We start from the raw sequence: 23,627 nt of genomic DNA on the forward strand, positions 1-23,627 counted from the left end.
TTACTGTCTTGCCATGCTGGCATCGATTCAAAAATTAAATGAGTCAACTTGTGACGAGTCTGTTATGTGCCGCTTCTACATTACATACTGTCAACCTGTAAACCAATAGGTATCTATCAGGGGATCAAAACAAGGACCACAGCCTGAGCAGATGTGGAGGGAAGGTGATCTAGAAATACATTAACGCCGCCTAGTGGCAGTTTGAAGTAACTACACCTCCAGACCATAATCTGAAAAGATGAAACCCAAAGGAGCAGTCTGCAGTCAGTGTCATTTTTTAATAATACCACAACTTTAAATCTAACAGAGAAATCCAGAACAATCAAACCTGACTCATTTCACTACCTCTTAAGTCGCTGTTTTTTTTTTCTAAAGAAAAATGTATACAAAATGCGAAGTTTAAAAAGTTCATATCAAGCCTTTATTTGGTATACAGATATTCATAGATTTATACAGTATATATAGATATATGTATATATGTAACACATGTGCCACCGCAAAATCACAGACAAACTTATTTTACTAAGAAAAGAAAAATATATGATGTGATACATTTTAAAGTAGTGTTGTGAAGCGTTTGTACTGAAAGATGATCAAAACCGGAATGATGAGGTAACTGCCAGGCAGGAAAACAATCACTTATGGTTGAGTAATAATAATAATAATAATAATAACAATAATAACAATAACAATAATAATCTACTGAAACAAATAGGCAACCAAGAAATATAGTGGCAGCATGGACCCTTAGTGTCAAACTAGAGAAAAGGATTTAAGTCTATAACATACATACACACAGAGTATGCATACAGACAGACAGTGCATAAATGTACAAACAGGAAGTCAGTCACACATGAGAGCAAAAACTCTCCCGTGTCGTTACTCGTCTGAAACAGAAACTCAGGCATGCTCCAGGACATCTAAAGAACTCTCTCACGCACACACACGTACTTAAACACACACAGTTGTGTACCACAGGCAAGCCTTAGAGGGCTGACCAAACAACGCTCGCACAGTCGTGGTGCATGCACCTGTTCACGCACACACACCACAGAAGAATAGTGATCCGACAGCGTGTAATTCACTAAAAGATGAGAGTGCCCGTATTCATGTTAACAGTACGGTAAAACAAATCAAATCAAGGGAGAAGGGAAAAAGACTGTGAGGATAAAACAAGCAGGAGGTGCTGCACAGAAACACTAGGAAGTGGTGTGTGCTTTTGTTTGTGTGTGTGTGTGTGTGTGTGTGTGTGTGTGTGTGTGTGTGTGTGTGTGTGTGTGTGTGTCTGTGTGTGTGTGTGTGTGTGTGTGTGTGTGTGTGTGTCTGTGTGTGTGTGTGTGTGTGTGTGTGTGTGTGTGTGTGTGTGTGTGTATCAATATATCAGGAACAGGTAGTGCTGAACGCATTTGACAGACAAAAGGGAGCTTCTGGCTCCCTCATGTGGTCACTCTGAGTCTCTCTGGACCTCTGAGGCGTCGGCCCGGCAAATGGGACACGTCCTGTTGGCCTGAGGACAGAGAGAGGAAACAAAAAGGAGATGCAGTTCAGTTTTTAAGCTAGTTTCATATCTTCAGTTCCTGATCGCACAAAATGGCCATTCCTTTAACTGCACATTTGAACAGTCACCGGGACACCAATTTCTGTTATTTGTTTTGTCTCAATTGGTAATCCCTATAACCCAATTCACACCGAGGCATAAGGCAATGCCATCGTGCCTCTGAATCATAAGACTGTGTTGTGATTATCACAAGAAATTGATATTTGAGAGACTTTTATTAAGCATTTCAGTGGGAAATCAAGTGTGAAAGCATGTAAACAGCTTCTTCAGATGTTCCTGTCCTGGAGTTCAGTGTGGTTTACACACTTCACTGACTCTTCTGTGCTGAATTTAAGAACATGTCTACCATATCTAACAGACTATAATTAAGTGTTGCTTGTGTCACTTAGTTATTGTGTACCAGGATTTGTGTATGCATTTCTTTTGACAAAAAAATGAGGTTTTCTCGCAGTAAGTTATTGATCAAATCTCTAAATGCAGCATCGTCAGGGCCCCTGTCACACCTGTCATCAGCGGGCTACTATGTGACACTTCTGCTTAGAGACTTGAATCCATTACCAAGCGATGCGTGATTAGCCTTAGGTGAACTCAGAGAGTCGTATATGTGTATTACATGAACACAGTGTGAGTGAGCATGCTCCACAGGGATGGTACTTACCCTCAGCCACTTGTCGACACACTTCCCGTGGAACTCATGGCTGCAGGGCAGGACTCGCAGCAGTTGGCGGGACTCAAAATCACTCATACACACCACACACCTGCAAAACAACGGGTATTAGCATGTGAAGTACGGCAACACAAGAGAGCTGCAGTGTACGTTTTAGTGGCTATTTCAGATTTAGTCTTATCTTTAGACAAAAAAGCTTATTAGTTATTTTTATATTTTGGTCTAATTTTAGTCAACGATAACTCAATAAAAGGTTTAGTCATATCATTTTAATCATTAATAATCATTACATGTTAGTCAAAATATTTTCTCTGAATTGATTTTTAGTCTTATTCCTGTGTCAAGTGTCCTATCAGGTTTAATTGAACATTTCATTCAATCTAGTACAAACCAATAATTTAGTTATTTTAGTGAATCTGATTAAACATAACAGTTAATCTTTTACATTATCCGACATTATCTAATGTTATTGACGATGTTGTGTTGAATGATTTAGAATCTGAATGCTACCGACCCGGTACATTATGAGATCCAATCCGCATCAGCCAACGTGCAAAAATATGCGTAACTATTAGCGTTTAAAGACGTTCATGCCATCTCATCATCTTATTAATCATAAAAAAAAGGTTGTTGAACACATTTAGGCATAATTATTGTTGAAATTAACCCTGGGCATCTGTTGTTTACGCACTTTTTACATGACACACTGGGCTTCAAGGAAAATTAACTCTCTAATTACTTAAACCGTCTCTTATAGCTCCTCTCAACTGTAGGAAAACCTCTAGTTGCTTTTGAATGGTCACTTTTAGGAATATGTGGGCTAGACATTTTAACTTTTATTCACAATGTCTAACCCCAACAGACAGAGATGTAATTTCTTTCCTCCAATATGCTTTGAAGCTGTTTTCTGCTTTCGATAGCTTGCAAAACCACAAAAATGCAAAATACCTTCCCAAACTGTATCTGTAAACATTAGTCTCTGTCAGTAAATACAAAAAAATCCATAGTTTTAGTTATCTGATGAGCCAACACAAAACATCATGAATAATTCACCCTATTAACAAGTGATATCTGGTGTTTGCAAAAAAAAAAAAAAAGGGAGGCACTCACAGTGTTTGTTCAGACTGATGGTTATTTGGATTGAACCGATAGGAAGGCAGCTGTTCAATGTCTCCCTTCGTCAGTCCTCTGAGTTTGGCCTCTCCCAGACGCTCAGCAAGGTTCAGGAGGGCCTGTAGGGGGAAAAACATAATCAACAACAGAAGACTGAGTCTGTATCCCGCGAACATACAAAGAAAATGAATAAAAGAAGTAGATAAAGATGAACCTCATAATTTTCCACTTCTCCATCGTCTACATCCAGCTCTAGACTGATCGCAGGACCCGTGGGCTGGACTGGCAGCATTGAACTACAGAGGGAAAGATTTAAGTTGAATTTATCAACACAAGAAGCAAATTAAGTACCTTCGCTGTGCAGTGCTGGTTAAACTTCTTCCAACACTTTACAAAAAGAAGCTCAGATAGCATGCATATTCAAGTTGGATAGTTAATGTAATATCTTTCCATCATATGCATAATATTTAAATCTTGCCTTACATTTGTGTATTCAGCACTTCACTATTATGGTTTCCCCCTTTTCCCTTTATCTAGCAATTCTGCCCTTTTGTAGTCATAACTTTTATGCAACAAATCCTTTGTCGAAGCGCTCTGTTAATCTTTGTTTTCCACATTTAACTACTGTGTAAATTATAAGACTGCAGAAAGAAAGAAGACTTTCAATGTAAAACTTTCATTATTGCAGTTTCAGCTAAATAAAATGATCTTGGCTGTACTGTTTTTAAATAATCACTGTCCGTTCTGCAGTAAGACTAGTCACCCAACATAATTATCAACACCCTGCAATTGGTTGTGTATTTCAAAAATAAATATCAGGGCATCTACTATATATATATATATATATATATCTGGCTGGTACAAATTAAAAACATTCTTTCTTTCATTCTTTCTCCTTGAACTGTCTTAACTTAGTAAGTTAATGTAATGATATACTTACAGGAAGTAAGGCAGGAGGCTTGGGTGGTAAGGCGAAGGTGGCAGTGGCTGTTGCGAGCGGTACCGTCGACCAGGGAGACGCCGAGGAATAAAGTTTGGATAGGACTGTGGGGCAATCGAAAACACATGTGTGAAGAAAACAGAAAAACTTCTTCAAAGAAATTAAAATTTGATTGCATTATTCTTTTTTTTGCTCACCATTCCGAAGAACTCCTGTGGCAGGGGGTCATGGGAGAGGAAGTGAAGCTGCGTGGAGTGTGGTGTGAGGGCAGGGTGGGTGGTAGGGGGGTAGTGGAGCCCAGCACCAAGAGACAGGTGTTCCCCAAGCAGCTCCACGTCATTCTCTATCCTCTGTAGTGGCTGGGAGGGGTGGAGAAGAAATGTGAGGCAATCAGAGGGCGACAGAGAGACAAATACACACTGTTACCATCTGAGATTATTTCATGTGATCACAGAAACAGAAGCAAATTAAAACAATTCAAACATAGATAACAGAGAAAGAAGAATACGACAGTGAGGTGAAGGAGGACGGCCAACTCTGAACACAATTAGTAGGTGCTTATAGAAGAATGTTATTATACAGCACGGAAATATATTTAACAGTTTTTGTAATGATCGATTGAACTTTTGTAGTTCATTAATTTTTTCTACTAAATTTTATATTTAAAAATGTAATAATGTAATTGCTCTGGTGTTTTGTACTAAAATCCTAGGCAGCTCCTTTTATTAGCATCAAATGTTAATTAATATCAAAGCCACACAAACTTAATAAAAACTAAACTGAATGTACTTTGTGGCAAAGAGCTGTTGTTTGACTGTTCAAAAAAACCCAATTCTGAATCTCAATGAGCGTCCAACTATCAATCAAGCTCTGCTTTAGACTTTGGCGCACACTGACTATTTGAACACCAAATTTTTTAGCAAAGAACAAACAGAGACCTTTCATCTAAGAAGAAGAATTACTTTTATATATCCCACAAGGGAATAAAACTGCAATACCACCATTTACCTAGTTCTCATTAGAGGAGCTTGCTGTGCAGGCATACACCTGAAAAACACCCTGTGTCTGTACATGCCCTGATTTATTACCAAACAACACTTGTACTGTTTTCAAGTGCTTTTCAAACAGGAAGGGAGAACAGCACAAATCCGTTCAACTCAAATGTATAAAATATGCATCATCCATTTTGCTTTGACATTGTAAAACACCTTTGCTGCTGCATGTTTTATACAGCAGGCGAAAACATTTAAAGCTTCCCTTGAAGATGCTGACAGTCAAACTAGTTTCTAAAGTGAAATCTACCAAAAAGGGGAATACTTTTTTTTTTTTTTTTTTTAGAGATGCACAAAAACAAATCTAGTCAATTCAGACCTCAACTTAAATTGCCATATTCTCCAATATTCACAGAAGCTGCATCTGATACCAGATCAAAGGTTCGAACGAGCATAAAAAAAATTCCTGCTCACCGATCGGGCCTGCTGCGTCGGATAGGGTCCAAACTGTCCAGGCTGGGGAAGGTGAGGTGGGTGGTGGGAAAGGTGTGCTGGGGGGTGAGAAAGGTGAGGAGGGGGGAGCAGGAAGGTCGGGTCACTGGAGAGCAGCGATGGAAATGGGTAGGGCAGGGGTAAGTGTTGCACAGAACAAGTTTGAATGACCTAGCAGAGAGAAGAAAAAAAGAAGACAGCAATATCTTATTTAGTGGGGCATGTTGTAAACTGGATTTTGAAAACATCAAATAATGAAAACTCAGAAAATGTGCAACGTTACTATGTGGAAACAAACACTCACAGGTGGAGGGACACTGCAGACTGGATAGTGCTGTCCACTGAAGACTACCGAGCATGCTGGGATCTGCTGAGGGGCGGAGCGAGGCGGCAGGCCTGGTGGCGCTCCCGGAGGAGACACAGGATACGATACTGGAACTGAACCCTAAATACGAAGGTCATATGGTAAAAGGTCTACGAACACAGACTGTGATTTAAAGTTGAGCAGCTGGAGTTACAAGACATCATCTGAGTAGCAAATAAAGAAAAACCTTGTGCCAAAAGATTTATCTTTGGTTTTAAGCACAAGTCGAGCAAGGTTTACCCAAATAAAGGTATGTTCTGAGATGATACAATTAAAAAAAAATTTCATTAACAGACCTTTTTCTATTTGTGATTTAATGATACTTATAAGAGATGTTTTGCAGTTACAGTAGTATTTTGAAGAAAAGAGGAATGCCTTTTCATGTTGGAACTAGAGATGAAACGATATTAAAATTTCATATCATGATTATTGTGACCAAAATTATCAAGGTTAACAGTATTATTGCAGTATTGTTAAAATGTGCTTAAAATGTTGATAAATAACTGACATATCCCCAGTTTTATATTGAAAACCACAAATAATAATGAGCAGCACTTTTTGTTCACATAGGCATTAAAATAATAACCTGTTCTGCACTTCGGACTCAGACGCTCTTAAAAGACTGACAGATCTCCAGAGCACTGTCACTGCCTTCCATCATATTTTCATTCATCAAAACAAACCGCTGTTGTTGCACCTGCATCTGGGAGACTGTTACTAACTTTGATCGATGCTGGTCATTATTCCCTGCAAGTTTTTCAAAGTGCATTAATCAAACACGGTTTTAATGATCATTTAAATCTGAAACGGCAATACTAACCTTCAGGAATTTTATTGCAGTTTATTAATAAACTGGTAACCGGTTCATCCCTAACTGTTAATGGCATTAATTAGTGGATATGAATTCTGAGGTGAACTGAGTTATTGTTAAAGTGGAACTTAACTGACTGAAGTTCAACACCTGAACTCACTACAGTAAACTGTTCCAAATATCTAGAGATGAGTTAAAACTCGAAATCACCAATTAGTTATAGCCACAAACAATTGGTTAAATATTGGATATGATGTTTTAACAAGATTGATGCCTCACCAAAAGTTCTCAAGGGTAAGGTTTCCACATGCCATAAACTTTCCTCCAGCAGCCAATTTATATCAAATTCATTTTAATTTAAGTACTTTACTAAATCATCACCCGCTGGAAACACAGACATGATAACAGACAAGCCCTCATTAACCTGCCAAATTTCCCACCTACATTTTAACATAGTTAATTTAGTGTCTGCTTTCCAGATCCGACAGGCTGTAGTTGACATCTTTAACTGCAAATTTTTAATTTTCACATGGCTTTAGGTTTGACCTTTGAGAATCCTTGTCAGTCATAAACGGTAAATCATGTTTTCTCATTTCATCAGTCTACTGGAATCATTTCAATCTTTTCTCAGTTCTAAGAACGTTTTCTTTTTCCCAAATTCACCAACGAAGAACACATCATCTCGAGAAGTCACCTGCTCATGGAGGTCCAGCACCATACTGCTCTGCTGGGATGGGTGGGGGTGTGGGTGCTGTGGATGGGCCGCAGGGTGCAGCAGCCTGGGAGACAGGTTCGGGGACTGGTGGAGGGGCCTCGGGGAAGGATTTGGGGGGTGGTGACCTGGGCGCTCTTCGAGGCTGGGCCCCAGCCCCCTGGGAGGTTGCTGGCTGTAGGGTGGGTAGCCCTGAGGGGGAGCCTGGTGACGGTAGTTCTCATCCTGGTGGCCTTGCGATGGGCCATGGTGGGAGTGCAGGTGATGGTGATGGTGGTGGACGTTGGGGTGGTGATGGTGGTGGTGATGGTGGTGGTTGTTGTTGTTGTTGTTGCCGTTGTAGTGGTGGTGGTTGTTGTGGGCGTGGTGGTGGTGGCGGCTCAGGCGGTCTCTCCGGCCACGCTGTCGTCTCATTGGAGGGCTGAGGAAGTAGAAAAAAGGGGGGAGGGGGTGCCCAAATGAGCTACGTTGTTATTTGCATAATTATCCACGGACTATTGGCAATTTATCACACATCACAAACCTCCCTCTGGAGTCACAGGTTATACAACTTTTTTCACATGTGCAGTAGTTCGCCCCAAGACCTGTACACAGATTTGACAAGTAAAAACTCTTCCTATTGAAAGTTTGAGAGTGAAAAACTAAAGCTCCTATGCATAATTCTGACAAAAAGCCAGGCAGACATAACAACATAAATCTTCTGCTGATATGAATATTGTGCTGCAGGGTTGATGCATTTTAGACTCAGAAATTAGCATCGACAAATAGCAAATGGTATTATTGCAGAAAATAAGCTCTGTGGCAAACCAAAGTTGTTGATACTGATATGTTTCCTTCAGCAGGATAAGCTTCACAAAAGAAAACCACATTTATGATTTTTGAAGTGGTAATGCAAACGACAGAGGTAAAAAGCTAACGTTAGGCAATAAACAAACTACACCACGATCGCATCACCACTAGCTTCCAATTCCTGTTTTGCGTGTTTGGCTTAGAAAACAAAAGATATTGAGTTTACAAAGACAGAATATTTCATTCATATTTGAGAGTCTGGAACAAAAGAAAATTACCTAAAAGGTCCCATGTATAACGTTTTACATCCATTAATTGTTTTTTATTTCCAATGGACGAACGACTTGTTAAGTAATTTAAAAAATAAGACTTTCACAGACTCTCCGTTGCCTATCAACAGCCTGTGGACTGACTTATATGTAACAGTTTCTTAACGCGTGCACACGCTTACCTGCGTCTGTTGCGAACAGGCGTGTGGCATCTCTCTGGCATGTAGTGGGGGTGTGGTCTGCGACTGGGAGGCAGCTCCCATGGGCGAATAGGAGAGGAAGGAGTAGAGGGAGGGGCGGAGTTTAGATCCAACAAGGTCTGCTGGGAAAGACGCTGCCTTTTTGGGCTTGGGCTGTCTTCCATCTGCAGGCAGAGGTAGAGGAGGAGGGAGGGGGGCAGGGTTATAGTTGTTCAGGGAAAAAACATAAAAGGTGGACAGACAAAAGGGGAGAAATGAATAAGAAAACAATGACATACAAATCGTGTTCAGACCAGGAATAAGGCAGAGGCAACAGGCAGTGCTCATGTTTCATACTTACTTTGTCCCGATCCTCACTGCACACATTATCTGGATGGAAATGTAGCAGTCCTCCTGCAGGCCATAGAGGAAAATAAACTGAATCAGATAAGATGGGGCTGAGAAAAACATCAACATCACAAGACACATGCACATACGCTTGCTAAGCCGACAGAAATACAACAACAACATACGCAACTGGTTGTCTTTGATTTGATTTTCCAATCTAAAAAGACTCCATTGGATCATCTTAAGGTCTGGCTGCTGAAACAGTTCTTCAGACATAACACTACAAAATCCAACAGAGACGATAAAAATCTGGCAATCAATCCGACATCTTGCTTCACTAACAGGGTTACAGTCCCCTGTCCTCAGCAAATGGTCTGTCTTCAATACAGGCTTTTGAATTTCCTGCTTTAAAACATGCAGACAAAAGAGAAAGCCATCTATGGAAGATGTCATACTGGACTCATCCACTGTGGTTCACGCAGGGAAATAATTTCCGCGGATCTTCCATAAAAAGTCAGTGTAGACTCACAGAGACACCCACTTATCAACTCCCCAGAACATCTTGTTAGCTTTGCACATGGAACGCTGAATGCAGATAATGACATTTGTCTCCAGTCATTAGCTCACCTTCACCATCACTTTTCTCCAAGTGACCATAGTAAACTATCAAAGGGTGAAAAGAAAATGAGTGCAAAAATGCTATCTGTTACCTGGTTTCAGCTTTTCAAATGTGTGGTTTTCCGGTTTTTATTTGTTTTATATCTTTGTAAATGGAATCTCTTTTGATTTTGGAGTGTTCGTCCGACAAAACAAGATTGGTTATCGGAAATTGTTGAAGACATTTTTTCAAAGTTTTGTGACTTTTTAAAAATCGAATAATGCAAAGAACTATTGACAGATTAATCGATGAAAAATAATTGTTGGTTAATAGTTAATTGTTAGCTTCAGCCCTATCCCAACTGGAGTGATACATTAGAGTGTGGTCCCTATGGATACTAACCAGTATCAGAGAGCCTTACTGCAAGTCTGTTTCTGAGCAAGGTACTGAACCATAATTTGCTCTTCAAAAACAACTTACTGTTTACTCCCCATTTTTGTCTGATCATGATGAAATCTCTCTCCAAAGATCAACAGACCATCGTAAAAAAGACCAATGATATGAATGAGATTATTATGTGCAACAAAACAAATGAAATACTAAAAAAAGGAAAATAAACATCACAGAATAAATCGGTAATACCATAAACATAATCTCAGAAGAACACAATGCTCTCCCAGCTGTTTATCTGACAGACCACATGTGCAATCTGGATTCAGCATGTGCACACAGACATTTCAGCGGCTTAAGAAGGATGTCCTTGAACTCAGCTGACAAGAGTTTCCTCTAAGCAGTCCCCCAAAAACCTTTAATAGCTAAAAAGAGGGGAGTCTCCCCTCCCCTCCCCTCCCCTCATCTCTTTCTATTTCTCCTTCATGCAAACAGCCCCTCCTGTCTCCCCAGAAACAACAGCTCTGAAAGCAACCCCCCACCCTTTTCTTGTCTTTGCAACGCCACTCCAGAGCCATGTGAAGTCTCACGATAGTCACAGCTCAAAGACGCCCTGCTAGCGGCTGCCGAGAACAGAGGGCCAGTCAGTAGAATGACTAGTCGACAGTAGGGCCAACACGCTGGCTTACATCTTTATTTATCTACCATGTCTCTTTCTTCAGACCTCATAGGGTCCTGGGCTTCATCTACCCATGTGTTTTGAGGAGAACTAGGTCTGTTAATGCAGATTCTCCCCGAGGGCCATAGGAGAGGGGGTGACGAGCCAGACTGGACAGGTTCGGTTGGCGAGCGCACATGACCTTGTTTCCTCCAAGCATGACTGCTGGGGAAGACTGACACCATTTATTTTACAACAGACAATCAAGTCAGGCAGGCCAGATACTGAACTTATCAGCTGTCACCAAGAAGCAATTTGTTCCTGTTCTGAACCATTATTTAGAAGAGACAAGCCTAAAATAGAGTAACAATCTATTTCACCCACATAATCTGAAGAAATTGCAGTATTGATGAAGATCTGTAAGAAACCAATCCTGACACATCCTGCATAAAGTGATGGTATGAGGTGTAATACTGTGACATGTACAAAAACAGGAAATCTCACACACACACACACACATACACACACGCACGCACGCACGCACGGACGCGCATGCACGCATGTACGGACACACACATGTCAACAATACTGCTATTATAACAGAGATGCACTAAAAGCTTGCTTTCATTCATTCACACCACTTTTTTGCTTTTGAGGGAATCCAATGTGGTATTACAGAAGATTTCTCCAGTCGCTTTTCCATTGGTCAGCAAAGGAAACCTGCTGAACCCTAAACAGACTGGTGTCAACGTAGAATATAATGAAGAGGATAGGAGTCAGACTCACTTTGAATTTCTTCTCTGGCAGTTTCATTTGTTTTTTCCTTAAAGGTTTTAGGCTGTTTTGCATTGCCTTCTTAGTGATTTTGCACTGGTTAATGAACAACTGCTGTTGTTGGCATGAAAAGCCTATTGAATAAACGTTTGAGTGATACTGGGCAGTGCAAATAAATTTGACTTAAAGTGAATAAACAAACAATGTGCTTACACAACTCTATTGTCCATTCCTCTGTTTCTTTGTGTTTGGGTAGTGCTTTGTAACTACAAAACCATATCAATCTTTACCCTGAACCACTAGATAAAAGACGTGTTTGACTGTTTTGGGAAAATATAGAGCTTTGCACAGGCTTAAATATAAGTTGAAGAGCATTAAGGCTTATAGATGAAAGGGCTGGTGGTGGACTACAAGGAAGGCTGAACTGCAGTCTACATCACAGCAGATGAGCAATCTCAAACAAAAAGATTTAATCACTTTCAAGAAAGATTAGGTTGTGTCAAGACTGAAGAAGAGTATATCTAAACCACTGGGCAAATGTACCTGTCTCTGATTTTATAAGTGAAACTACATACTGCTCTCCAGCCATCAATATTAGGTTTCATTCCACAAGATTTCCACTGGCAACCAGGTTGTTTTACATATTTCAATAGGATATACCTCAACATGACACTGTTATTCTAATATAAGTGTATTACTTCATTATTCAATCATTATCTAAAGCGCCTTTCCTCCTGACTTCATCCACAGGAGTAACATAATATGAACTGCAGGCCTTCAGCACCCCCGTGCCTAGATTATCCAAAGGAAAATTCTGCAGTGCTAAATTCCTAAGGAGAGCCAATATAATTTGAACCGTGAGCCAGGCAATGACACGCATTGCAATTATTTAACTGACACTGTCAGCCAAAGTGATGAACAATAAGTGCATTCAACCATGTGGATACATTGTAAGAACCATGCAAGTAGCTACATGAACTCAGTGAACTGCTCCAAGTGCTACACACAAGCCAGAGTTCATGGACCTGGTTTGCCCTATTCAAACCTTTGAAGCAGAGTCTTCACTACAACACCTGACATGACATATAGATGGCTTTCCAAGGAACAGCTGGCAGTGGAAGCACCCAGCCTTTTAGTCAAATGTCTTAAAGCTTGTTAAGCTGCTAGTGGTCTGCCTGCATGCCTCAGAGAGTGAATCCTGTGTGAGTGTGTGTGTGTAACGATGCATCTAACCGGGCTGCAGGCCCTGTTTGTTTACTGAAGCCTGCTTACCGGCCCCGGGGTGCCTGTGGGCTCCGTGCGAAGAGTGGCGCTGCGCCCCTGCAGACAGGTAGCTCCCCTGGGTGAGCTGCTGCTGCTGGCTCTCCGGGTAGCTACGACCACCGTGGTGCGGCGGCCAGATGGGGTTGCTCTGCTGCGGGTAGCTCACCCCTCCTCCTCCGCTGGCGTTCATCATGCTCCCGTTACCAACCGCGTTGCCACTGCCGTTGCTCCCAACGTTGCCGTTCATGCCGAAATGATAGAAGCCAGACCGTGACCGTGACCGAGTCCTCGGGGGGTCCATGGCTCGGGTGGGCGGTGGTGGATGGACGTGATGAAGGTAGACGTCCAGAAACGGGCAGGAGCCTCCCTCTTCAGACCGCTTCTACGCGTCTCTCTGTCCACCTAGTTACGACTGGTTATGACGACCGGCTACTGCCAGTGTTTTCTGAGGCATTTAAAGCTGTTTGTTTTTAATATAATGAGACACCTGAAAGCAGCGGGTTCAGAGAAGCACCACCTGCAACGACTGGCCCCAGAGATATCTGTGCGGGCCAACTTTAAAAAATATATATTGTATTTCTATTAGCATATATAAGGTATAACAGTAATCCAAATACAATTTTCTCTGAGTTAGTTATTTGTGGGTTTTCGTCGTTACCACGACAACAGCTGAGCAAGTCACAGGTTTTCTATTGTCTTTTCACTGTCAGGCTTTCCCCGGTAACAAATAAAGTGTTTTTAAGGCAGTAGTCGCTCAAAATTAGGTCCAAGACCGCATATATTAACATGCGACTGAAGTTAATATCGCCACCAAAAGCTTGTCAAGTTAAATCCTTCAGTTCAACACAAGAAAAGATGGCTAACGTTAGCAAACTAAAGAAAAAAACAGCTTCAATCTCCCTGATATAGCTGGCTGTGAAAAACAAAGTTAGAAGCATAGATTCGTGAATAAATTCAAACTAAATTACAATACTGTAAGAAGTGAAGTTACACCCCTTTACATTCGCCAACTATACCCTGCTCTTTCATTAGCATTTTTCCCAGCTAGCCCCAAAGGCTAACAGGAAGCGGAGTCTAGAGGGGAAAACAAGTCCAACAGTGCCGACATTACAATCCAGCTAACGTCGCACTATGTCGATGTTAGGCAGGTCGTTAAGAGCGGATTACCTCAGACCGAAGGAGAAAACAGATAGCTACCTTATCCGTCAAGTAACGAGGACAGTATTTGTCAGATTTAAATCCCCTCTTGTGTTCGCTATCGAGTGTTTTTCTCTGGTCAGCGGGGAGTGTGTGGAGAGATCAATCAATGGGAGTTTCACATCTCTGCCCAAGTCACCTCCAATCGATCACAGAGAAACATGCAGCTCCTCGTAAGCCTATCCAGCGAGTCCGTTAATAACACAAACACAAAAAACGCCAGGAAAAAAACGCAAACATTCGTGCCACACTCGTCCAAGCAAAATTGTTCAATTTACAGCGATCGCGGTCGGTTTTGAGCAGCAGCTTGTTATCAGGGTTGACTGCTTTAGTCTGGGAAACCCAGGGCAGCTGCTGCTCGGTTCATTAATAATTCAGCAGCTTCCTACCAGAAATACTATAAGACAACGCTTTGAAAGCCACTGGCTTCGTACTGCTTTTCAGGTGGAGGAGCTCTGCATATGTGGCTCTCTGATAATGCTATAATTTTATGTTTTCACGTAGTATTATGAGTATTATTTTTATAGCAGCAGAAACGTGTTAGGATTAAATTAGCTTTTCAGGTCTGCTAATATTGTGTTTTTGTTCCTTTAGCTTTAACTGTATTATTGTTTTCATTATTTACGTGTTCAGAAAAAAAGCATTCATCAGACATCACACAATAATCATATCTTTCAACACAAATTGTAAACAAAGCTATCTCGAAATCCACGTTTAATGTCATCTTTACAATATAAATATGATATGGTACTGTAAAAAATAACACATCTAAAAGGGATAACAAACCATCCCATACAACAGGAAACCTGAGCCGAAAAAAGTAGGCATATTGTGTAAAAACAAATTCCAAAATGCTAAATCTTGAAAACCGTACTGGCTAAAAATAATTGGCCCGGACAGTATAATAGTAGCTGCACTTGCAGACCAAGGTCAAAGTACATTCATATAAGCTACAGTGAAGCTCCAACTGTATATTCGATTCCACAGTTTCAGAGTCAAAGACAAATATTTATTTTTCCAGTTAAATTTTTTTACTCATTGAAAAAAAAAGATAATCACACTATCTTCGTCTGTGGCGTACTCTTTGTTTTGGGGAAATAAGGCTTATACCACCAATGTCTGTATCACCATGGGGATGTAAATCCCCACGTTTCAATCCTCCTCTCTTCTTCCACCTCTCGGTCTCTCTGCCCTTTTTGCTGCTGCCACCTGCTTCATTCCTGCTCTTCTTCTGTGGAGGTGGCGTGGACTGCTTGTCACTGTGGAGTGCAGATCTGAAGGGGTCTGCAGGGCAAACTTCATCATCAAAGTTCCTCTGGGGTCGCCCCAGTAGTCCTCCTTCTCGTCTGGCTTGAGCCTCTCTCCTAAGTTTCTTCACCTCTCGTCTCTCTCTGCGCCTCTCTGGCCACTTCTTCCTCCTGCCAGCCCAGCTAAACGTCTCCTGCTTTGTACTGCTCCTCCCCTGGACTGGTTGATTCTCCTCACCACTCTCGCCTGTTAGTTCAGCAAAGTGTTGCTGGTATGAGAGAGGCAGGGATCCAGCCCTCAAAAGCTCTGAAAACATAGATTAAAGTTAAAAGTGGCTGTTGTTTACAGCATTTTTTTATATAAACAATAGGTCAGATGTAATTTGAAAGGGATTGCTCACCGAGACAAACCAACACCGAATTATCCCCCAACTCTACAGTTCTCTGCAGCTCTACGGAGCACCTTTTAGCTCACTGTGTTTGTTTAACGGCTCACAACTTTACCTACTTTTCAGCAGCAACAGGTAGGCTGTTTTCAGTGAAAAAAAAAAAATGCTACCTGCCCAGCATCAAACAGCAGACTGGTGAACATAGCAGCCAGATAAAATGCAGCTGAAAGAAGACTGAATACACAGTCTGGATTTACACAGTTTATTAGGTACAACTAGCTATAACTAATGCAGGCTAATACCTAGTTCTGTAATACATGTTACATCCATGCAGGTTATTGTGATAAACTGTTGAAACTGTTTTAGAGAGGTGTATTTTCTGATTCAACTGTATAATCATTTTGGAATGGAGGCTGCAATTTGTAGTGCTGTTGAATTTTGCTATATATATATTTTGTCCAACCCATTTATATCAATAAAATTAATTTATGTAAAGAAAAATGTTTGCACCATTTTATGTATAATAATATATGTTTTGTCACCTTTGGCTTTTTTCTGCTTCCTGATACGACATTGGAGGATGTCCTCCATGGTGTCATAGTGGCAAACATATGGCAGTGAAGGAAAGGTCCCACTGATCATCCTCCTCTTAGAGCACTCCTGATACCAACAGAGAAGAGGAGATAACATTGAAAGTAAGTGAGAAAGAAAGAAGAGCAGGTACGGTAAAGTACAATCCAAAAGAAGATACAGAAAGAGAAAGGAAGGTATACAGAGGGGGAGAGGAAGGCACAGAGATACCTGAGACAGTATAGAGAAACAGACAGAGAAAGAGAAGGATTACAGATTAAGGCAAAGATCAAGTCAAGAAGAAAAGGAGATGGTAAAAAATACGAAAGGATTCCTTCCATTGTGCCACTTACATAGCCGTAATGTCCCCTGTTGGAGCAGTTGTAGCAGTGAGCGGGCCATTTCTTATGTTTGATGGTGTGGATTGTCCATGGCGTGACTGGAAGCTCCAACTGGATCTGGACAAAAGGACAAATGAATAACATTTTAAAAGAGGAAAAAGGACATGAGTTGATTTTGTTGTATCAATACACACCAATCAATGAACCTTACGTTTCACCAGCGTATTTAAGAACAACATTACAATAGTCCTGTGCCACCAACTCCCAGTTTGGATTAATTCTATTACTATCAACCTGATTGCTGCTATTGAGCCTGGACTGCTACATATCCTATATGCAATCCTGTTGGATACACTTGTCATTCACACACAAATCCTGTTTTTCATGTATGTATAGTGCTATATTTTTTAGCGATCTTACTCCAATCTCATAGCTCATTAATTTTCTCATTACATTTGAGCAATACTGTTGGATGTCAACCCATCGTACATCTTATTCTATCTTATTTAATCGTTGTATGAGTGGTGCTTTTATTGCTTTTTTATTGTTCTCTTGTCCAATACATTTCAATACAACGTTGACCCTGTATGAACCAACATATTATTAATCAAGTAAATCTAAAAAAACTACAGGTATTCTAAAATGGCGGTGTAATACGTCCAGCTATAAAGACCTTTCAATGTTTAGAAGCATTATGCATCTTGCTTAGTAAAGAAGGTGAGATAAGAAAAGTGCAGTAAAGTCAAAACATAAACTCACTGTCAAGTGGTATTGTCTCCAAGTATCAGGGCAGGTCTGAGGAAAACCCAGGAAACACAGGAGAAAATTACTCTTTTGAGCAAGAACATAGAACTGCAGAGGTCAGAAAGCAGGAGATACACACACGCTTGAGGATACAGAATATGTCAACACCCAACTGACAAATACGTTCAAAGTTTCCTTAAACGTATAAAAACACATTCCCCAACCAAACACCCAGAGTGGCCAGACCTGGGGGCTGACACGCAAACTTACATCAGACAGGTGCCCCGACATCCCACAGCGCTGGCAGTGTTGGTTCCACACCGGGGGCCTTTGACAGGGCCTGAGGCCATGGGAAGGCAGTCCACAGCTGGGGCAGGGGCGGCACGGACAGTCCCTCTGGATGTGGCCCTGGATCCCACAAAGGACACAGGTGGGACTTTTCTGCTGATGTGGACACATTTTTTAGCGTGTTAGGATGGGTGTTATCATTTTTTCAGTCAGCCTGTATAGGTGAGCAGGGAATTACATCAACACATGTCACTAGTGAAATTTATGGCAATCTGCAAGGGACAGAAAAATTACAGAGTGGGTAAGCTAGTGAGTTAGAGCAGAAAATACCAGAAACATGCAGAGAAAAGGAATTACATATCACAATATAAAACATTAATGTTTTGTCCTTAACATTTTTCTATTTGACAGCATCATTTCTCATGACTACACAGCAAATTTAAAATTTTAAGCAGCAGAAAATATTATTGATTTTAAAACTGAGCATAAAACAAAAGCGCCCCCTGAAAATTATTTTAGGTCGCACTCACACAGTCCATCCGTACCGTGCCCAAACAGGTTTTACGGGTAAAGCCTAGTTCGTTTGACCAGTGTGAGTGCAACCGCACCGCGCCTTGCTGCGGCCATCTTGCCGGCCACAGACCATTTGGGAAAGGTGGGCTTTTGTAAAGTACGTTTGCACATGTACGAGCACAAGCGTGCGCACGTGTACGGGTACAAACACGATGCCTACGGCGGCTCTGACGTCATTTTATGTGCGCCTGTTTGGACATAGAAAAAAAAAAAAAAAACGGACCATGCGCGGACATTTAAAACAATGGCGGTGAAAGGTTCACGTTGGTGTGATGCGGAGGTGGAGTGTTTACTGCAGATTTGGTCGGATGAAAATATTCAAAAACAGTCGGACAAGACGCACAAAACCTCTGAGGTCTATGGAAAGATTTGTAAACAAAGCGACGCATCGCAATGACGTCAATCAATGCGTGTGACGTGTTAGGGCGTGAGGACGTATGGATAGGCAAGAAGCATTCGTGCGAGGCCCAGGCAGTGTGAGTACAAACAGGCCTATCCCGCGGGGAGAGAGGGAGGGGGGGACAACTACCCTAAAGCACGGGGCACGGTACAGACAGACAGTGTGAGTGCGCCCTAAGGGCCAGAATTTGCAGCAGCTGAGCAAGTATTTCAACCTGAATAAGGGTTATTAATGAACAACTGTATTAAAGTCATGCAATAGCTATTACTACCAGACCCTAACATCTGCTTTATACTTACTTAATGACAGTGTGAACGGATATTACATGTATGTAATAGAAACGTAGCGGATGAGTTTGTTCCTTTACCTTGTGGTAATAGCAGCTCTTGGCAAGGTGCCCCGTCCTGTTGCAGATGTTGCAGATCAGAGAACGACCGGCTACAAAGTAGCGGCTGGGCAGAGACCGGTCAGCACCATACTAAATAAAGTGAGTGGACAAAGACAAGACAGGCATCACTTAAAAAGGCAGTCTTGTAAGTTTATAATACTGAGTCCATGCTGCAGTATTAGACAACAGCCAGACAAAATTTGGAAAACTATTTGGACGGTTCTCTAAGTCCATACTGAGAATTGTTTTAGAGCATATCTATACTGTTTAAGAAGTCTTTACTGAAAGGAATTGACATCTATTTCAATTAATTTGGTTTTGAATCTTGACAATGTGCCTCTCAACAGAAACATGGATAAGAAGTAGATGCGTATTTCTGAAAATAATAGATATCAGAAGTTACCTTGTCTTTCTCTGATACAGCCCAGGTATCCTTCATCAAATTCACAGTCTGATCTATGATAGAGAGAATATCCAAGAATAACATCAAGTTTTGTAAAGAAATAATAATTTGGTTCTCAGGCAGGATACCTCATGCAATGTAACACCCACAATACACACAAAAAAAGCTTTGACAAATCACGAATGGGTCAGGAGTTTTTCCAAAATCTAGTAGATTTATAAAAGCTGTAGCTCTCAGGACTTAGTTATTATAGGAAGGTCAAATGTTTTCTATCACTGAGGTGAGGGGTAAGGGGAAACTGAAAAACCTATCTGCTCCAGAGGAGCTGCTGGCTGGCAAGACAGGATGGAGAGGTTGTGCAGGGCAGCTCCCCGGTGCGAATATCAGTATCTTCATTAATGTGAAGCAGAGAATCTCTGAGAAACCGAGAGCACGCTGAGCAAAGTGTCTCTGATTGTACTCCTATAGATTTACAGAAATCTCTGTCACTTTCTGTGTCCATGTACCACATTGTTTTATTTCAACAATAACATCCAAACAAAAAAAAACTGTGCTCACTATTTCAACTAAAATCACAAATTAAATCAAAATTATTTAAAAAACAACCTTCTTTTAATTGCAATCACCTGATATAAGTTAGAAAAGATTATTTCTTAACCACTTCCACTTTGTTTAATAAAAGAAAGTTGGTGATATGCCTTGGATTTCTAGGCCCTGTTCTGATTATTTTTCTCTTTTTAATGCGTTGCCCTTGGTATCACACCATGCCACTGGCTATCAACTGTAAATCAAAGTCATTCACTTACTTACACTTATTTGAGCGCAACATATTGCAAGTGCTTGTCCAATCACTGACTAACAAGCAAAATAGTTTGTGCAGCACCAGAACACTTATCTTCTTCTTTTTGTGCAATAATCCACCATTTGAGTGCAATAATCTAATCTTACTGTTCATTTCTGTGATATACAGTCATACATATTTCATCTTATACATTTCCTCTACATTTAAATGATCTGATTTTACTTTCTGTGAATTTTATTTGACCTGTATTCTTACATCTACCTTACTAAAAGTTTATCGCTTACTGTTTATTGTTTTTTTTCTATACTTTCAGTATTTGTTTAGCTAAGTGTTTATTGGTTATCCTATACTGTATTTCTTAATACCTCCCTTGTGTTTTTGTAAGCTGCTGGAAACTCAAATTCCTTACGGGAGTCATTAAAAAGGATCATTAAAGAGCGAAAAATAATAATAATAATAATAATAATAATAATAATAATAATAATAATAATAATAATAATATTCAAATGCCGACCAACCTATAACCTAGTTAAAGGTTACAACATAACAAACTGTACCCACCAATTTCAGAGGTGAAGCCACAAAGTACTCCAACATGCACTGGCTGAGTCCATAGTTATGTTTTCTTAATATTACATGGCAAAGCATATTGTTCAGCACATGTAACTCAACATTTTGCTTCTCCTTCACTCACAGTTGACCTGTTTTTCCTTCATGTAAACATTTCAGAATCCCACAATGTGAATTTAAGACCAAAGTTAGACTTTCTATAATGTATGACAATATTGACCCCTCTTGTGAAAAATGTGGAAAACTCCAGCAAACCTCATGGATAGGTTTTGATCGTGTTAAGCTTTACATGCATATTGCACTGAGATCCTCAACACATTAACAGAGGTAACCGGGACACATATAGAGCAAGATGCTATCAGTGATCTCTTTGGCATCCCCCTGATGCCTTTATCTAAGTTACAAGCAGGGATGATAGCTTTTGTAACATTCCTGGCTAGACCTTTAATATTAATGAGATGGAAATCACCAGGACCACCATCGCATACTTTGAGGATAAAAGACGTTTAAAGTTATTTGCAATTTGAGACACTCCGGTGTCCACTCAAAGGCTATTTGAGTAAAGATGTGGGGGACCTTTTTTTGCTAATGCAAAGAAAATTACTTTCCCAACTATCCCTGAATAAGATCCAGTCTTATCCATCCATCTTATTGTGACAACTTATGATTTTTTTCTAAGGGTAAGGCAATGTTTTATGCATGTGATACGCAAAATAAGACCAGGCCGAATGTAGATTGAACTGTTTGTTAGTGTTTAATAATTAGTGTTATTTTGTCTATTTTGGTGTATGCTTGTTTCTTTTCTAATTTTTTTTATTTGCCTTATTTCACATGTAATTTCATTATATTTTTACACTGCTATTCCCAAGCACTGTAACCGCTTTGTCACATTGCGCAGAAAAACACACTAAGCAAAGTTCATAAACAGTAAAATAAAAAAATAAAATACAATTTTCTTGCGCTACTGAAACAGGATGATAGACAGCAACAATGTTAACAGAGAGTAAGGTCAAGTTTGGTCTAACCTTCATCTTCAGAGTCTTCCTCAGAGCTGCTCCAGTAGCTCAGGTTGAGCTGGATGCTTGAGTCTCCCACCTGCTCCTCTCCTTCCAGGATCATCCACTTCTCGATGGGCTGGTCACTGTCCTCCTCCTCATGTAAATCTATACTGGAGGTGGGACTCGGCCTGCGTCCAGAGGTGGTGTTGAATGCCAGAAGCAGCGGAGGAGAGCTTTCCACGCTGAGCCGTGCAGCTTCTTTACAGCTGCTGTGATGTTTCTGGTAACTACTGAACTTGATATACTCTTCTCCTTCTGAACAATCCTCAATAAAGAAGAGGTCGTCTTTGCTGCCTTCCTCACCATCATCTTCATTTCCCTTAGTATACTCCATAGTGTAACCTCTAAAAACAGCAGCTGAACAGCGCTCCCCACAGACTGCTCACTGTACTGCACTCGAACCGCTAAAGGCTAACGGCTCATTTACCACCACTTTTTCTTAACTATCTAGTTAGTACCGGGTATAAATAAAAGTACCTGGATATGTTTTTTCCTAAAACGTGTAATTATGAGGTGAGTATGTAAACATTCAAAATATATTGACACGTGGGTTAACATTAGGCTAACCGGCGCTTTGCTAAGGGCTATGCTAACGTTCACTAACGTTAATGTTAGCTCTGTAGCAGCGGAGGCAGGTGCTGCATCAGCGAACACAACCAAGTGAAACAAAGTCTATAACGGCGCTTACCGTTTGTAGTTCACTATACATCGGTTGCAACTTCACACAATGTACAAAACTGATATTTCCCCCCCCCCCCCCATACAGATGAAAGGACTGTGACTTACACTGTTGTTTACAAGTTTGAAGAACTTTACCGGCGTTTCCGGGAGTTAAAATGTTGGACAACCAAAACTGCCCCTGCGTTTAAAGAATGCGGAGTTTACGATTTCAAAAGGTGTTGGGTGAAAAACGATAGAGTACCGGTGTGTTTTTGCGATAATGTACTCTTTGTATAGTGTGGATAATGTAAAAAATATATTAATAAATAAAAAGTTTAAATAATAACAATAATTTGAGTTCACGACAGAAACATTATTAATAGTTTTGAGTTCATTTGTTGTGGTGGAGTTTTCGGCCTATTTCAGTCTAAAATGTATCAAGAGAAATAGAAATAAATTGAAGTAATGATTCAAAGTAGGTTTACCTCAAAAAGATTGGCCTTCACTTAAGAATAATTAACATTGATGTTTTCGATGTGAAATAAGTTAGGACCAGTGTTATCTTTTAGCTGCCATTAGGCACACTGAGGTAATTTCCTCTATTTTTCAGGGAATTTAAGGGGCTTTAACCTGAGGGATTATATTATAGGCTAAAAAATTTAAAAGAACTTACACATGTTTGGTATTTTATTGGCCGATTCCAGCGTTTAGACTAATATAGCTTACTATATAGGCCAACAAAAATACATGGATTTAGTGGACTATTTCTCCTCTACTCCAGCTTTCCCAACTCACCCGACTTTTAGCACATTTCACTGTATATTGATAACTAATTGTTAGACATTTTATAAAGTCAAATTGATATAACAGAACAGTTATTTAATGAAACACATAACAAATGTATATTAAAAGGCTACTTAATGCATTTCTTTTTAGACTTGTACGGGTGCGTATGACTTCTGTACTTCTTAAATCTGTTTTCATATTCCTCTATGCCATAGTGTGAATTTAAATATTTAAAAAATAAATATTGTTCCTGCCCCCCTGTGTTTATATTGTTCATATTCTTCTATATGTATC

The 23,627-nt window shown here is 40.4% G+C and overlaps 2 protein-coding genes across 3 annotated transcripts; both read right to left on the reverse strand.

The window, feature by feature from the left end:
• Window positions 1-443: 443 nt before the first annotated feature.
• Window positions 444-14,188, reverse strand: LOC310948135 (E3 ubiquitin-protein ligase RNF38-like). Of its 2 annotated transcripts, none has more exons than XM_083915157.1 (12): window positions 14,115-14,188; window positions 9,248-9,300; window positions 8,890-9,071; window positions 7,632-8,070; window positions 6,067-6,207; window positions 5,745-5,933; window positions 4,476-4,637; window positions 4,279-4,382; window positions 3,553-3,634; window positions 3,336-3,457; window positions 2,217-2,316; window positions 444-1,507 (listed from the first exon to the last, which is right to left on the reverse strand). In XM_083915157.1, exons 3-12 carry the CDS (start codon window positions 9,069-9,071, stop codon window positions 1,445-1,447), a joined length of 1,584 nt encoding a protein of 527 aa, XP_083771283.1. In that variant the 5' UTR covers window positions 9,248-9,300; window positions 14,115-14,188; the 3' UTR covers window positions 444-1,444. The 2 variants fall into 2 exon arrangements, with proteins under 2 accessions (XP_083771283.1, XP_083771282.1); XM_083915156.1 differs by having other exon boundaries at window positions 12,927-14,182.
• A 986-nt stretch (window positions 14,189-15,174) lies between these two features.
• Window positions 15,175-22,221, reverse strand: LOC310947976 (zinc finger CCHC domain-containing protein 7-like; the record flags this gene model as incomplete). The annotated part of the gene is made up of 8 exons (XM_083914966.1): window positions 15,175-15,668; window positions 16,293-16,410; window positions 16,674-16,778; window positions 17,421-17,456; window positions 17,676-17,846; window positions 19,034-19,144; window positions 19,458-19,510; window positions 21,855-22,221. 8 exons carry the CDS (start codon window positions 22,219-22,221, stop codon window positions 15,175-15,177), a joined length of 1,455 nt encoding a protein of 484 aa, XP_083771092.1.
• Between the last annotated feature and the right edge of the window lie 1,406 nt (window positions 22,222-23,627).

The sequence above is a fragment of the Echiichthys vipera genome, assembly GCF_963691815.1.
Source record: "Echiichthys vipera genome assembly, chromosome: 6".
In the NCBI taxonomy this organism is placed as follows: Eukaryota; Metazoa; Chordata; class Actinopteri; order Perciformes; family Trachinidae; genus Echiichthys; species Echiichthys vipera.